Source organism: Orcinus orca, chromosome 10 (genome assembly GCF_937001465.1).
Source record: "Orcinus orca chromosome 10, mOrcOrc1.1, whole genome shotgun sequence".
Taxonomy (NCBI): Eukaryota; Metazoa; Chordata; class Mammalia; order Artiodactyla; family Delphinidae; genus Orcinus; species Orcinus orca.
In genome coordinates this window covers 92,783,781-92,797,825 of record NC_064568.1, presented here as the reverse complement: position 1 = coordinate 92,797,825, position 14,045 = coordinate 92,783,781, and the positions used below count along the sequence as shown (strand labels likewise).

The 14,045-nt window shown below is 44.1% G+C and overlaps 1 protein-coding gene and 1 pseudogene across 1 annotated transcript in view; both read left to right on the top strand.

Moving 5' to 3' along the window:
* Positions 1–338: 338 nt before the first annotated feature.
* The window catches only part of STMND1 (stathmin domain containing 1), a 35,906-nt gene continuing 22,199 nt past the window's right edge, over positions 339–14,045 (top strand). Inside the window, 3 exon segments of the mRNA XM_012534331.3 lie at positions 339–345; positions 2,953–3,136; positions 3,506–3,656. Of these exon segments, the coding sequence (XP_012389785.1) occupies positions 339–345; positions 2,953–3,136; positions 3,506–3,656 (342 nt within the window).
* Positions 10,231–12,068, top strand: LOC101273281 (actin-like protein 6A; annotated as a pseudogene).

Genomic DNA, 14,045 nt, shown 5'->3' with positions numbered 1-14,045 from the left:
GTTTGGGAATGAAGGTCAGCACGTAATTTTTCTATGCATAGGAAGAACGCTGGTAAACTCAGTGGATTTGGTGGTGGGATCAGAATTGATTTCTCTGACGTCCCACTTCCTAGAAAAGCTTAGGGTCTGAACTAAAATTGTAGAGTTTTCAATGTGAACTCTGAAACCTCTTGGCGGCGTGGTACCAACCGCTGCCCCCGCCAACCCCCGCCGCCCTGATATACTAACCTTCCCAGTGCTGCGGGGAGACACGTCTGCTCTCTGGTTTGCCCGTCATCCCTGGAAGGGTAACTTTCAGAACAGACAGAAGAGGAACAGCTACCTCCAGAGCTTGGGTGATGGCAAGTAAGGATTTTCTTTTCTTCTTCACTCTGATCCACTAACTTGCAAAGATCCTTTCTCTACCAGGGAAGAGGATGAGAAGCTGGTGTGGCACTCAGGCTGCTAGTTGTAATGTTATGTGATAAAGGTGCTTCCTAGACAGAGGATACCTTGATAAAATGAGGCCAGGGTTTCTTTTCCTCTACGCTTGATTGTCTAAGAAACTTCATTTTATTCTTCCCTGTCATTTTCCTCCTCTATTCTTTCTCCTTCCTCCCGTTTCTCCTTTCTGCCTCTTGAAGTCATGATTTGATGTTCTGATGAGTTCTGCACCCTTCCCACTCCAAGTGTGACCCTATGCAAAAAGCAACAGAAGCACTGGGGGCTTTTCAGAAATGTGGGATTTGGGGCCGCACCCGAAACCTACTGAATCATAATCTGCATCTTAACGAGATCTCCAGGGTGTGCACTGTAAAGTGGGAGAGGCCCAAGTCCTTACAATACCCTCATCGCTCCAGAGCGGAAAAAAGCTCAAGCCAAACCTCAGGCTTAAATAGATTCCGGAGGGAAGTAAAAACTTGACCTTCCAGAGATTATTCGTATCTGAGGAGAAAAATGGAGAGTAGTGGTCAAACTTTAAAGTGAGCAAGTGACAGCCCTGCTTGGGTGAGCCTCGAAGGATTTTTCCCTCTAGCAGTCATCCAGGTGGAAACAGGTTATCCAAGACCAGAATAGGATAGTTAAGGACACAGAGCCTGGAGCCTTAGAATAGCGCCCCAGCTCCAATGAAGGGAGACGTGGAAATGATACCAGCACACATTCTGTGGCTTAGGCTGCGGGTAACAGAGGCCGCTTCACTGCAGAGAGAGGTCAGAGGACGGTGTAGAGGGCAGAGGCATTCCTTGGCATTCTGGAATAAACAGTCAGTGGTGTGCTCTCTGGGGGAGGGGGAGGGGGAGGGGAGGGGGAGGAGGGCTGGGGAGAATGCCTTTGATTTGGAGCATTTACCAGTTTTCATGGTGTACATAGTCCTACCTTGGCTGATTTTAAACTATCAACGTGATATCACTGAAGGTGGAGTTGGGAAGAGACACCCAGTAGCACACCATACAGATACAAGAGACGTCAATAAACTCAGAAACGTAGTAAGTTGTAATAATTAGAAACTGATTAAAATAATTTCCTCTTCTTCAATTAGAAACTGAGTTGTACTTATTACCTTTGTTTTTAATATAACTAATTTGTGAGTTTATATAATTTAATTTTTAGTAATGGCTGTGTTGAACAACTAGGTCCAAATATTCCCGAGAATTGTCTCTCATGAGACAGTACAAAGCAGGCTCCAGCACATACCTTTAAAAAGGGCATTTTTCTACCTAGAGGGGTGGGATAGGGAGGGTGGGAGGGAGACGCAAGAGGGAGGAGATATGGGGATCTATGTATATGTATAGCTGATTCACTTTTTTATAAAGCAGAAACTAACACACCATTGTAAAGCAATTATACTCCAATAAAGATGTTAAAAAAAACGGGCATTTTTCACAACTTTGGACTGTAAATGATAGGATGCCTCAAAAGATAGCTGCACAATACATTTGGGTATCATTCATTCACACTGATGTCCTAGCAAGCCTCTGTTCACAGATGGCCTTCAAAGGAAAAAAAAAAAAAGATCTGTAGTATTTCACTCTTAGTTCATCCTACAAACTTCCGTTAAACTTTCTCAAGAACGTTTTATAGGTGTCCTCTGTATTGAGTTCTAGTTGAGAATTTTTCAGTTTCCAATTGGAACATTTCATGTGACTTATTACACCCATGAGTTAACACAGAGAAGTTCCCAAAACACCATTTTAGCCTGGCTTCAACTCTTCATTCACAAATTTTTAATGCCTGTCGCTCAACAATCATAATGCCTTGGCTTGAGTTTCATCTCATCTTTCCTCTTCTTCAATTTTAGCCAAAGGAAAATTGACAGGCAGCACCCTCACAGCAGTAAGGAGAGTGAAATGAGCTTAAATGGTATCAAGCAAATAATCAGCTTCCTATAACACAGCTGACCATTAATTTCCTTAGCAGGATCCAGAACTTGTACGACATTTCCAAGAATCCTTTCTCGTATTTGCCTGGTGTTACGGATACACGGGACAGAGTGAGGCCACCTGGTGCCTCATTCCAGCTCCCTCATTAACTGCCCGCACCGCCCCCCCCCCCCCCCCCCCCCGTCTACGTCACTCAACCTCACTGAGCCTAAGTTTGCAGCCTGTAAAATAAGGGGCTGGTAGATAACGTCTAGATCCCTTTCAACTCTTTTAAAAATAATTTATCCTGGAAAATAAAAATTAATTGGAAATAGGATAAAAAGAAAAAAAAATCCAGGAAGGAACAACTTGTTGCTCATGTGGGCGGTCCGCCTGGTCTGCCTTTCTTTGATGGATGCCACCATTTTAATTCTCTGAGAGAAATAATGCACACCCATCCACCCTCTTTCCTTACAAGGTAACAGCTCATAAAATGCACCTTCCATAAAAATGATTTGCACGACCCATTTCGCGGCTGCTGAGCTGTTTATGATCCTAAAAGTCTGGTTTTCTTCACTGAGTGGGCTTCTGTTTGCGTGCCCGTCCCCTCCAGGGTCTCCCTGCGCCACTGCAGTCTGCTGCCAGCCGGGCCGCCTCCACCGTCCACCTGTCCTCAAGCGCTGCTTCCGCCGGCGGGACTCCTACGGTCGCCTTCCTCGCAACCTCCTTCTACACAGTCCCCACGGGGTCTGTAGCCCCAAAGCCAACAGCTTGAGCGCCCGGCTGAGGCAGCAGGGGTGGGGACGTGCCCCACGATGCCTTAGAAAGGGAAAAAAAAAGAGGTCCCCGCAGGATGCTGGCGCCTCGGGTACTTTTAAAACCAGCGTGGCCAGGCAGCAGTCTCTCCCCTCACTAGGCTCGGGAGAGGGCAACCCAGGTGTCCTTTAAACGCCTCCGATCTTGCAGGTCCCGTTTACAAAAGTCCCACTGCCGCCCAGGTCCTAGGTCCGCGTGATGGGGTTTACGGTGGCGACGGTTCCAGGCCACGGCCCTGGTGTCGAGCGTCTCCTGCCGAGCCTTTAAGTGCGCGAGGCGGGAGAGGCTGGAGTCACTGAGGGCGGCGGGGGGAGGCGCAGCGCGTAGGGCCGAAACGCACGTGCGCAAAGGGCGCGGCGAGGAGCGCTCGAGGGCGCGCAGGGGGCGGCCCGGCCTGAGGAGCGGCGCGCGGCGCGCACCGTGGGCTGCGGACCTTCCCAGGCCGCTGCAGAACAGAGACGTGTGCCCGCGCCTCAGAAGGGCTGGAAAGAGGGATTCAAGGTAAAAACAAAGAGACAAACGGGAACAAAGTCTTTTACCCGGCAGGCCTGGCGATTCCCACGCTTGGAGGCGGCTTGGACGACGGGCAGTGGGTGGGCGGGGAGGAAGCGGCTTTCTTCTGGGGCCGCTTAACTGCTGTCTTAACCAGGTCTCGTGCTGCTACAGGACTAGCTTTTGTGTTTCAAGAGGCCGCGAAGGTGGTCGCACCCCAGGGCAGAGGTAGGAATACGGGATGAGCGGGGCGTTCGGCACAGAGCTGGTTTGGTGGTGATTCGCAGGGGAAACTGAGAGTTCCTGGGAGCCGCCATATAGGCTTCCGGAAAGTGGGCCCCTTGGGAGTTCCTTAGCGCTGGAAGAGATCTTAGCAGCCGTCTGGCTGAGCCCTCGTGCTGCTCACAAGAGGATCTAGAAGCCCAGAGAGGTGGACAACTTGCCCGAGGCTCCACAGCTCGTTTGGGGGCAGAGCTGGAGATAGAACCAGTTGTCAAGAGTCTCGTCCTAGGACTCTGCCCACTCTCCCTCAAGGTTGCATCTCCAGTAATTCTTCTGGAGAAAAGAATAGGCGCTTTTTTCTAGGGTAGTGTATGGAGGGATGGGCTGGGGGAGGCGGAAATGCGGTCCATGATTCTTTACATCCTCACCACCAGGGCGAGATTCCACAAACAGAACTAGGAACCCACAAAGGTTCCTTCCGGAGCGGTTACCCAAAGACAGTGTTAGCGGTTACCCAAAGACCATATAATTTATCATTAAAAGCAGAATACTCTTAAGAATGGAAGGGAACCCTATTAATAACTTTGCCCAGACAGTCTGATATAAGCCCATACTGCCTGCCGCAAACCAAGACTTAAGGTCACCTCTCCTGAAGCACATTTTTGGCACTACAGTTTAAAGAGCACACACTTTCTCTCAGCAGGTGATGGGCAAGACATTCTTCAGTATCAGTTACAGCACCTACTGTGTGTGCGTCCATCAAAAACAAACCAGAGGCAGCTAAAGGCTGGGACTCAGGCTTAGTCCCTGGTGCCCTGGGGGATGCCTGTCCCCAGATGCCCACCCATCTCAACATTGTTTTCTGCTTTCCATCCCAACCGCCACTGTCTGCCTTTAGGGCCCCATTACCTGTTATTGGGTCTTTCTGCCTCTCCCATCACCACCCTAACCAGGCTATCTTGCTAAGAAAAAAATTCCCTGCAGTGTGCAAAAGTTTACATTTGGTCCTACTGGTCTCTCTAATGTCATCCCCTGCTCCCCAGACGCTCTCATTCGTGGACCCTCAGGTCTGCCAAACCAAGAACCTGCAGTGCTCAGTTCCTCCAGGCTTCCTCACCCTCCGTGCCTTTCCCCATGCCATTCCCTCTTCCTGGAATGCCTCCCTGGGCCCCATTTCCCGTCCGCCTCGTGAAATCCTACTTCTCCTGTCAGCGCTGAGCCCGAGCACCACTGCCCAAATACTCTGGTGCTCCCTTATCACGTGGTAAATGTTTGTTTAAAGCTGCTTCTCCCTAATAGATTTATGGGCTTCTTGGGAGCAATTTGGTCATCTTTGTTATTATTCATCACTGCTGTGGAGTAACATTAAGAATGCTGTTTCCCCCTCTCCTTTTCCAAAAAATAATGTGATTTTAAAGTACTAATCCATTTTGCTTTTCCTTGTTTGTGCAAAAATCTTTTAAAATTTATTTTACTGGCATGATTACATATAAGACTTCAGTAGAAGAAAATTTTCACTATTTGAGTTTGTTTTCTGGCCATTTATCATTTGTCCCATTTCATGGTTATTACTGAAAATAATTTTGTTGTATAGAGAAGGAGTGCTGAAGAGCAATCCTCTCCAAGTGTCAAATGCACTAGGTCCCTTTGGGCCAAGCATCTCAAGGCCTGGGAGGGGTTTGGGTTTCTTCCTGAATTTCCTTGCTTGGATTTTGGTACAAGACTCCTCATTAGTCTAAAATAAAATCTGATTATGTCAGTTCTCTGCTGAAAAAAAGTCAGTGACCCACTAGGTAGACACACCAACCAATGGTCAAGAATGTGCCTACCTAGGTTTGATTTCTGGATTCACCACTTGTTAGTTGTGTGACTTTGGTTAAGTCGTTTGACCTCTCTGTGCCCTGGCTTCCTTATCTGTAAAATGAGGGTAATAATAGTTATTTTATAGAGTTGTGAGGATGAAATGAATTGAGTTCACATTAAGTGCTCATACCAAAGCTTGGCACAGAATAAGCACTTGATATTAATTATTACAATCACTATTATTACCATTATTTATGTGAGATAAAATCCTAAGTTCTTAGTGTGCCTTACTAGCGACTCTCGAGCTGACGCCTGTCAAATTCTCCAGTTTCATCTCCCCTTTCCCTCCGATTCTGGTCAGACCTCACCACGTGTTCCGCAACCCCATTCTGTTCCTACCTCTGTGCCTTTGCACCTGTTCTCTTTCCTTCAGACCTTTCCTTCTTTGTCTTCCTGGACCACAGGCAAATATGCCCCCAGGTTTCAATATGACTCAAGACCACTCTTTGCAGTCCCCCTGCCCCTGCCCCCGTGCTGGTGGAGTGGACCTTACACCTTCTCCTATCATATTTCAGAATTTTTCATTGTACTTATTTGTTTCCAATGCTTGCCTCCCATCCTAAGCTATTACTGAGGAAAAGAACTGCTTTTTTTTTTTTTTTTTTGCGGTACGCGGGCCTCTCACTGTTGTGGCGTCTCCCGTTGCGGAGCACAGGCTCCGGACGCGCAGGCTCAGCGGCCATGGCTCACGGGCCCAGCCGCTCCGCGGCATGTGGGATCCTCCCGGACCAGGGCACGAACCTGTGTCCCCTGCATCGGCAGGCGGACTCTCAACCACTGCGCCACCAGGGAAGCCCAAGAACTGCTCTTTGTCTTTGTGTCTCCAGTGCTCGCTACAGTGCTTGGTGCAGAGCAGCCATTAACGAATGTTTCTTGGGTGACTGCATGTCCCTCCCAGCTCCTTCAATTCCTTAGCATCTTCCTGTTTCCTAGTAGCATAACTAGACTAATGACACTCAGCAAGGAGGAAATTTAATATTAAAATAACCTGAAAATAGACTCAGAGTTGACTCACGTCTGTACCTCTCTTTCCCTACCCCAAGCATTTGACTTTGGAAATCTGATCTGGGAAAAGTATGATTATTAATTAAACACTCTCAGGCTGTCAGAACAGTACTTTTTGCTACCTTCATAAATGCGTAAGGCTGAGAGTTTACTAGTTCGGCAATGTCTTTTAAATGAGATGAACATGTTTGCTTGCATGAAATATTTATGTTTCTTAGCGGCACGACTTCAAAATATTCTGAATCAAACTTCTTGAGATCTGCCTGCAGAGTTTCTGTTCACTCTCCCTTAAAGTGGAAAGAGGACATGGTAATAAAATAATGCATAAGAAGGAAAGCATGGGAAACTTTTTTATTTAGAGAAATGCTCTTCTTCTATGTGATTAACTCAAAGTTTCTTGCTTAATATAAAAGGGGAGAGACTAGATTGGAATAGATGATCTCTAAGTATCCTTCACAGTTTTCCTCTAAACTTTGACAAGAAAATTCTTGTTTGTCGTCAGTAAAAGGAGCTAACTTTTAAAGTGCAATTAAAAATATATATTTATATATACATTGTAAAGCAATTATACTCCAATAAAGATGTTAAAATATGAATATATATATATTTCTGTTTGGTTTTTGGAGGGTTGCTATTTATTATTACATTTATTTGAAGTACACTAGAAAAAAATCAAAATTTGATGAGAAAATTCTTCCTGTATGTCTACAGACAAATATATTTATAAAATGCATCTGCCAATAATTTGATTTAAGAAGGTTTCAGCTCCAGGGAGCCTTGACAAATGACTCCCTCCCTCCAAGCTGTTTGGCAAATTTGTTTCCCCAGAGCTTTAGAACACAACATATAATACTGCCAGACCAACCAACCAACCAACAAACAAAACACCTTTCTACAGTTAAAAGTAATACCTTTTTCGGAATGGTGTTAATTCCCATGCATAGCTGTTACCTTGGAATTCACAGTTTTTCAATTCTGTCTAAAATTTATCAATTTTTATTAAGACAAGGAAGCATAAAATGAAATTGATACAAAATGTGGAAACATTGAATCTGTACTTCATCTCAAGGAAAAAATAAAACCTTCGACCCACCTCCCCACCCGCTTCCCCCAGTACCATTGCAGACAGACTTCTTATTGGTGTGAAAATATAAATGCACGCATAGGTAGACCAGGAAAACTGTCTATGCCGTATCCCTGTGTGGCATAGATCTAATTAATTTGTAAATATCTCTCATCTTTGGACTATGTCTATTCTCAAGTCTAGATTATGAAATTGGGTGTTAAAATTTCCAGAATGTGTTGCACATAGGTAAGATGTTTGAAAGACTTCTTAGTTTGCAAAAGAGAAAAACCTTAAATTTCTGCTCTGGAAACTGAAGGCTGGTGCATGTTCTTTTATGCTGGAAGCTTGTGTTTCATTGGCTACAATTTAAGTTTTGGTCACTGACAGAGCTTGAAGGCAGACCATACCTAAATAAGCATAAATGGAAAAGTTCCTTGCTCAGGCCTGGATGAATTGCTTTGTGGGAACAATTGGGAGGTTGTTCAGGGTTGTGGCCTTTAAATCTCTTCTGACTTGTATTTGACAGATGATCTTTGTGAAAAGCCACGTGTTAGACTGAAAACATTCAAGTTTGCTCTCAGTTCCAATATGGGCATTTTGTTTATTTTTGTTGTTAAATCAGTTCCCTGTTTCAGGATCTCCACTGGGAAATCTTAAATGGCAAAATTAGTCCCTGTGTGTAACTCAGTGCTGTTCTAGGTTCAAAAAACGATGGATCTGTGAAACGAAGTGAACTCGTCAAAATAATTGTCTTACTATCACTGTAGATATTGGTTTTTAATAGTTCATTTGGAAAGAGGGACAGTATAATCTTTACCTTCAGTGTGAACTGTGAGCCCCGAAAAGGTAAATATCAGACATGGCCTCCTTTTCCTTTGTTATATAAAATGTGTGTGTGTGTGTGTGTGTGTGTGTGTGTGTGTATTTCATATTATATATATTTCGTATAACAAAGGAGAAGGAGGCCCTGTCTGATATGATTGTTATTATATAATAACATAGCATGTAATATGTAAAGACTCTTTTCCTGGGTCAGCTTACCATGCAGGGGCTACATGGGCAGTAACTGAGTCTGTGAAGAAAGAGATGGAGAGAGAAAGAGAAAAGCATGTAGATTCTCTCCCACTGTCTCCTTGCGCTGAGTCATAGTACAGATCTGTTGAGTTTTTATTTGCTTACTTGTTTGTTCAGTTGGTTGGTTTTTCATACTTTCCCGTGTAGTTCTGAGCCACAGAACTAATTAACCATCAACACAATGAACTGATGTTGGTTTAGCTGGAGTGATCACGTTCTGTAAACAGGGTGATAAGCAATGCGAGTCTCCCTAGGAACATGTGAGAATCGCTAATTGAATTCTGAGAACCCGAGGGTGACAGGGACCCACCACCTAGCTATGGTGATTTCTCCTTAGCCTCTGAGGGAGCTTTGGAATGCTTCCAGAAGGTGGTCACATGTGCTTAGATTTTTAAATTGGTATGATTTTTATTGTGAAAGTCCCAAGGGTTTCATGCCAGTGTCCTGGCCTTTTATTGTTTTCCTAAAGGGAATGTTTTCTGTTTAGTTCCTAGAGTCATAATTTAGAGCCAGAAGGGACCTCTCTCCTTTAAACTGAAGCTCTGAGAGGTCCGTTATCCACCTTTCTGATATTTCGGGGCCCACCTCTTTCCCCCATTTTCACTACCACGGTCCTAGTTCATGCGTAATCCAATCTCACCTGAACAACTGTAGGCATCGTAACTGGTCGCTCTGTGCTGTCCCATCCTTCCTTCTACTCCTGCCATTTGCACTAACCCCAAAGTGATTTTTCTAAAAATCATACCTGATGCTTTTACACATCCATGTGTAAAAATCCTACAAAAGATTCCTGTTGCCTTCAAAATAAAATGACACGTCTTTACCTGTCGCAAAAGACTTTCCCACCTCAGCACCTACCACTTTCTACCTCAGTCTATTTCTGCTAAACTGGAGTAATTCAAGTTCCTCGGCACACCATGTTGTTTCACACCCTATCTTTGTGTGTACTTTTTCCTGTGTCTAGAATGACCTTTTCCTCTTCCCCACTGGAAGCTCATTCATCAAGACCCGATCCAGGCATTTTCTCGTTGGTACCATTCGTGACCCCCAACAAGACACACACGTGTATCCGTGTGACAGGGCTGTGCTGAAAAGAGTGGGAGTTGGAGGGTGGAGTCTTGAGGCCCTTTGAAGTTTCAGAGGAGAAGAAGATCACCCCTTGGGCCAAAATAGTAAAATCAGTAGACATTTTAAAAATGGCTAGAAGGGTGTGGACGCAGCTTTGTTGCCTGAGGGGGGTGGCGGTGGAAGTTAAGGGAGTCGGGGGCCAGCGCTTTTCGGGACCCGCAGTCGTGGCCGTTGCAGTCACTTCGCCTTGTGGCCTTTAGCGTAGGAGTCGCATCGATAGCAGCCATGAGCAGCGGGGTGTACGGCGGAGATGAGGTTGGAGCCCTTGTTTGTTTTTTGGTTTTTTTTTTGCGGTACGCGGGCCTCTCACTGTTGTGGCCTCTCCCATTGCGGAGCACAGGCTCCGGACGCACAGGCTCAGCGGCCATGGCTCACGGGCCCAGCTGCTCCGCGGCACGTGGGATCTTCCCGGACCGGGGCACGAACCCGCGTCCCCTGCATCGGCAGGCGGACTCTCAACCACTGCGCCATCAGGGAAGCCCGGAACCCTTGTGTTTGACATTGGATCCTATACTGTGAAAGCTGGTTATGCTGGTGAGGACTCTCCCAAGATGGATTTCCCTATGGCTCTTGGTATGGTGTAGAAAGAGGTGATGGAAGTACATTGATGGAAATAGATGGTGAGAAAGGCAAACAAGGCGGTCCCACCTATTACATAGATGCAAATGCCCTGCGTGTTCCGAGGGAGAATACAGAGGCCATATTCCACCACTGAAAACTGGGATGGTTGAAGATTGGGGTAGTTTCCAGGCTATTTTGGCTCATACCTCCAAAATGAGTCAAATCAGAAGCGAGCCTGCATCCTGTTCTCATGTCAGAAGCACCGTGGAGTACCAGAGCAAAGAGAGAGAAACTGACAGAGTTAATGTTTGAGCACCACAACCTCCCTGCATTCTTCCTTTGCAAAACTGCTGTTTTGACAGCATTTGCTAATGGTCATTCTACTGGGCTTATCTTAGACAGTGGAGCCACTCATACCACTGCAGTTCCAGGTCACGATGGCCATGTCCTTCAGCAAAGCATTGTAAAATCCCCTGTTGCTGGAGACTGTATTACTATGAGTGCAGAGAACTCTTTCAAGAAATGAATATAGAACTGATTGCTCCATATATGATTGCATCAAAAGAAGCTGTTTGTGAAGGATCTCCAGCAAACTGGAACAGAAGAGAGAAGTGGCCACAGGTTACAAGGTCTTGGCACAATTACATGTGTAACTGTGTTATCCAGGATTTTCAAGGCTCAGTACTTCAAGTGTCAGATTCAACTTACGATGAAAAAGTAGCCGCACAGATGCCAACTGTTCATTATGAATTCCCCAATGACTACACTGTGATTTTGGAGCAGAACGGTTAAAGATTCCTGAAGGATTATTTGACTCTTCCAGTGTAAAGGGGTTATCAAGAAATACAATGCTGGGCGTCAGTCATGTTGTCGCTGCAAGTGTTGGAATGTGCGATATTGATATCAGACCAGGTCTCTGTGCCAGCGTTATAGTGGCAGGAGGAAACACGCTAATACAGAGCTTTACTGACAGGTTGAATAGAGAACTCTCTCAGAAAACACCCCCAAGTATGCGGTTGAAACTGATTGCAAATAATACAACAGTGGAACAGAGGTTTAGTTCATGGATCGGTGGCTCCATTCTAGCTTCTTTGGGCACATTTCAGCAGATGCGGATTTCCAAACAAGAATATGAAGAAGGAGGGAAGCAGCGTGTAGAAAGGAAATGCCCTTGAGAAGAGTTCCCAAACCTCTACCTTCTATGTCACCTTATGTTTCATAGCTTTAGTATACTCAGGAAAAGAACAACCATCTTTTGTAGAATGTTTATACATTTTTGCATATGTCAGTTTCCACTTAAATTTTTTTTTTTTTTTCTGTATGTGGGCCTCTTACTGTTGTGGCCTCTCCCATTGCGGAGCACAGGCTCCGGACGCGCAGGCTTAGCGGCCATGGCTCATGGGCCCAGCCTCTCCGAGGCATGTGGGATCTTCCCGGACCAGGGCACGAACCCATGTCCCCTGCATCGGCAGGCGGACTCTCAACCACTGCACCACCAGGGAAGCCCTCCACTTAAATTTTTTAAGGCTTTAACTGGCTCTATAGATTAAAATAAGTTTGTGCTTTCCTTGAAATGCACTTATTCTTATTACAAGCATTTTATAATTTTGTATAAATGTCTATTTTCTCGAAATATTTTGCTTTCAGTAAAATGCTTTCCAACTCCGTTTAGTATATTACCACTGGGTTGGTAGAATTGCTTTTTATTGACTAGTAAAACTTACTGCCTGTATTTTTTACCTTAAGCTTTTAAAATTAAATAAAAATTACTAGCCAAAAAAAAAATAGCTAGAAGACAGTAGTCTGTAGAAGATGCTTATGTTCTTGCCTCTTCTAGGGATACTATAGAGGATTCCTCTGGTAAGTGTGTCTTAGGTGGAGAAGAAGTTGGCTGATAACATCTACTAGAGGCCTTGACTTCCATTGAATGAGGAGTGGGAGAGAAAAGTTTTTCTGAACATATTAATTTACTTCCTTTCAAAATAAATGACAGTTCTTTAAATCAAATTAATTTAGCTTCATGAAAGACTCCTTATATTTTCCTTCTTTTACTGTGGAATTATGAAAAATTTGACATGCACCAGCATTTTGGAGTTGGTGGTTTACTAAATCACCTATCAGCCCCTTTTATGCCATGTTTCAGCCTATCTACAAGCAGTGAAACTGTGGTATGAAGAAATAGACATCCTTAAAAGGAGAAGGTGGGATTGTAAGTCAGTGCAGGATTTATAGAAGGCCCTCTGGAAACACATATTAATATAAAGTATGTATATCCTCTGACTCAGCAGGTCCACATCTAGGAATTTATTCTCATGGAAGGATTGGGTGAGTTCACACTGATGTATATGCACAGATATTATACCAGTTCTGTTTATTATATTGAGAGGTTAGAAACCTAGATGTCCTTCAGTAGGTGGTTTAGTTACATAATGGACTGCAATGCAATTGTCAAATAAACAACTACTCTCACCATTAAATAGAATGAGATAGACCTATATGTATTGACATAGGTAAATGTCTCTGATATATAATAGTTACTAGAAAACAAAGGTTACAGAAATACAATATATCACTTAATATATAATCTGATTTCTTTTGTTTTTTAAACAGCTTTATTGAAATGTAAACCACATATATTGATACAATTCATCCATTAAAATGCACAATTGACAACCATCACCACAAGCTAATTTTGGGACACTTTTGTCCCCCTAAAAGGAACCACTATCCATTGGCAGCCAACAGGCATTTCCTGAGAAACCACTAAATCCGCCTTCTGTTTCTATTAACCTGCCTCTTCTGAACATGTCATGTGAGTGGAATGATCTTTGTTACTGGCTTCTTTCACTTAGTATAATGTTGTCAGGTGTCACCTGTATTGTAGCATGTATCTACTGACACACGTAAGTCTATAAAAAGCTTCATTGCTTTTTATTGCCAAATAATATTCCTTGGTATGGATAGGCCACATTTAATTTATCTAGTCATCAGTTGCTGGACATTTGGGTTGTTTCCACTTTTTAGATATTTGAATAATAACTATGAAGATTTGTGCAAGATTTGTGTGCAAGATTTTGTATGAGCAGACGTTTTCATTTTGCTTGGGCATATACTTAGGGGTGGAATTTCTGGGTCATCTGGTAACTCTATGTTAAGAGGAAATTTTTGAGGAACTCTCAAACCATTTCCCCAAGTGGCTGCACCATTTTACATTCCCACGGCAATGTGCAAGGGTTCCAATTTTTCCACATCCTTGACAACACTTCTTATGATGTGTCTTTTTCATGATAGTCATCTTAGTGTGTGTGAAGTGATATCTCTTTATGGTTTTGATTTACATCTCCCTAATGACCAATGATATTGAACATCTTTTCATATGCTTACTGGCCAATTCCAATTTATTTTTAAAGATTATAGTTATATAATCAAACATATTTGGGAAGTTATATACTAAGATGTCAATAATGCTTCTGTCTAGG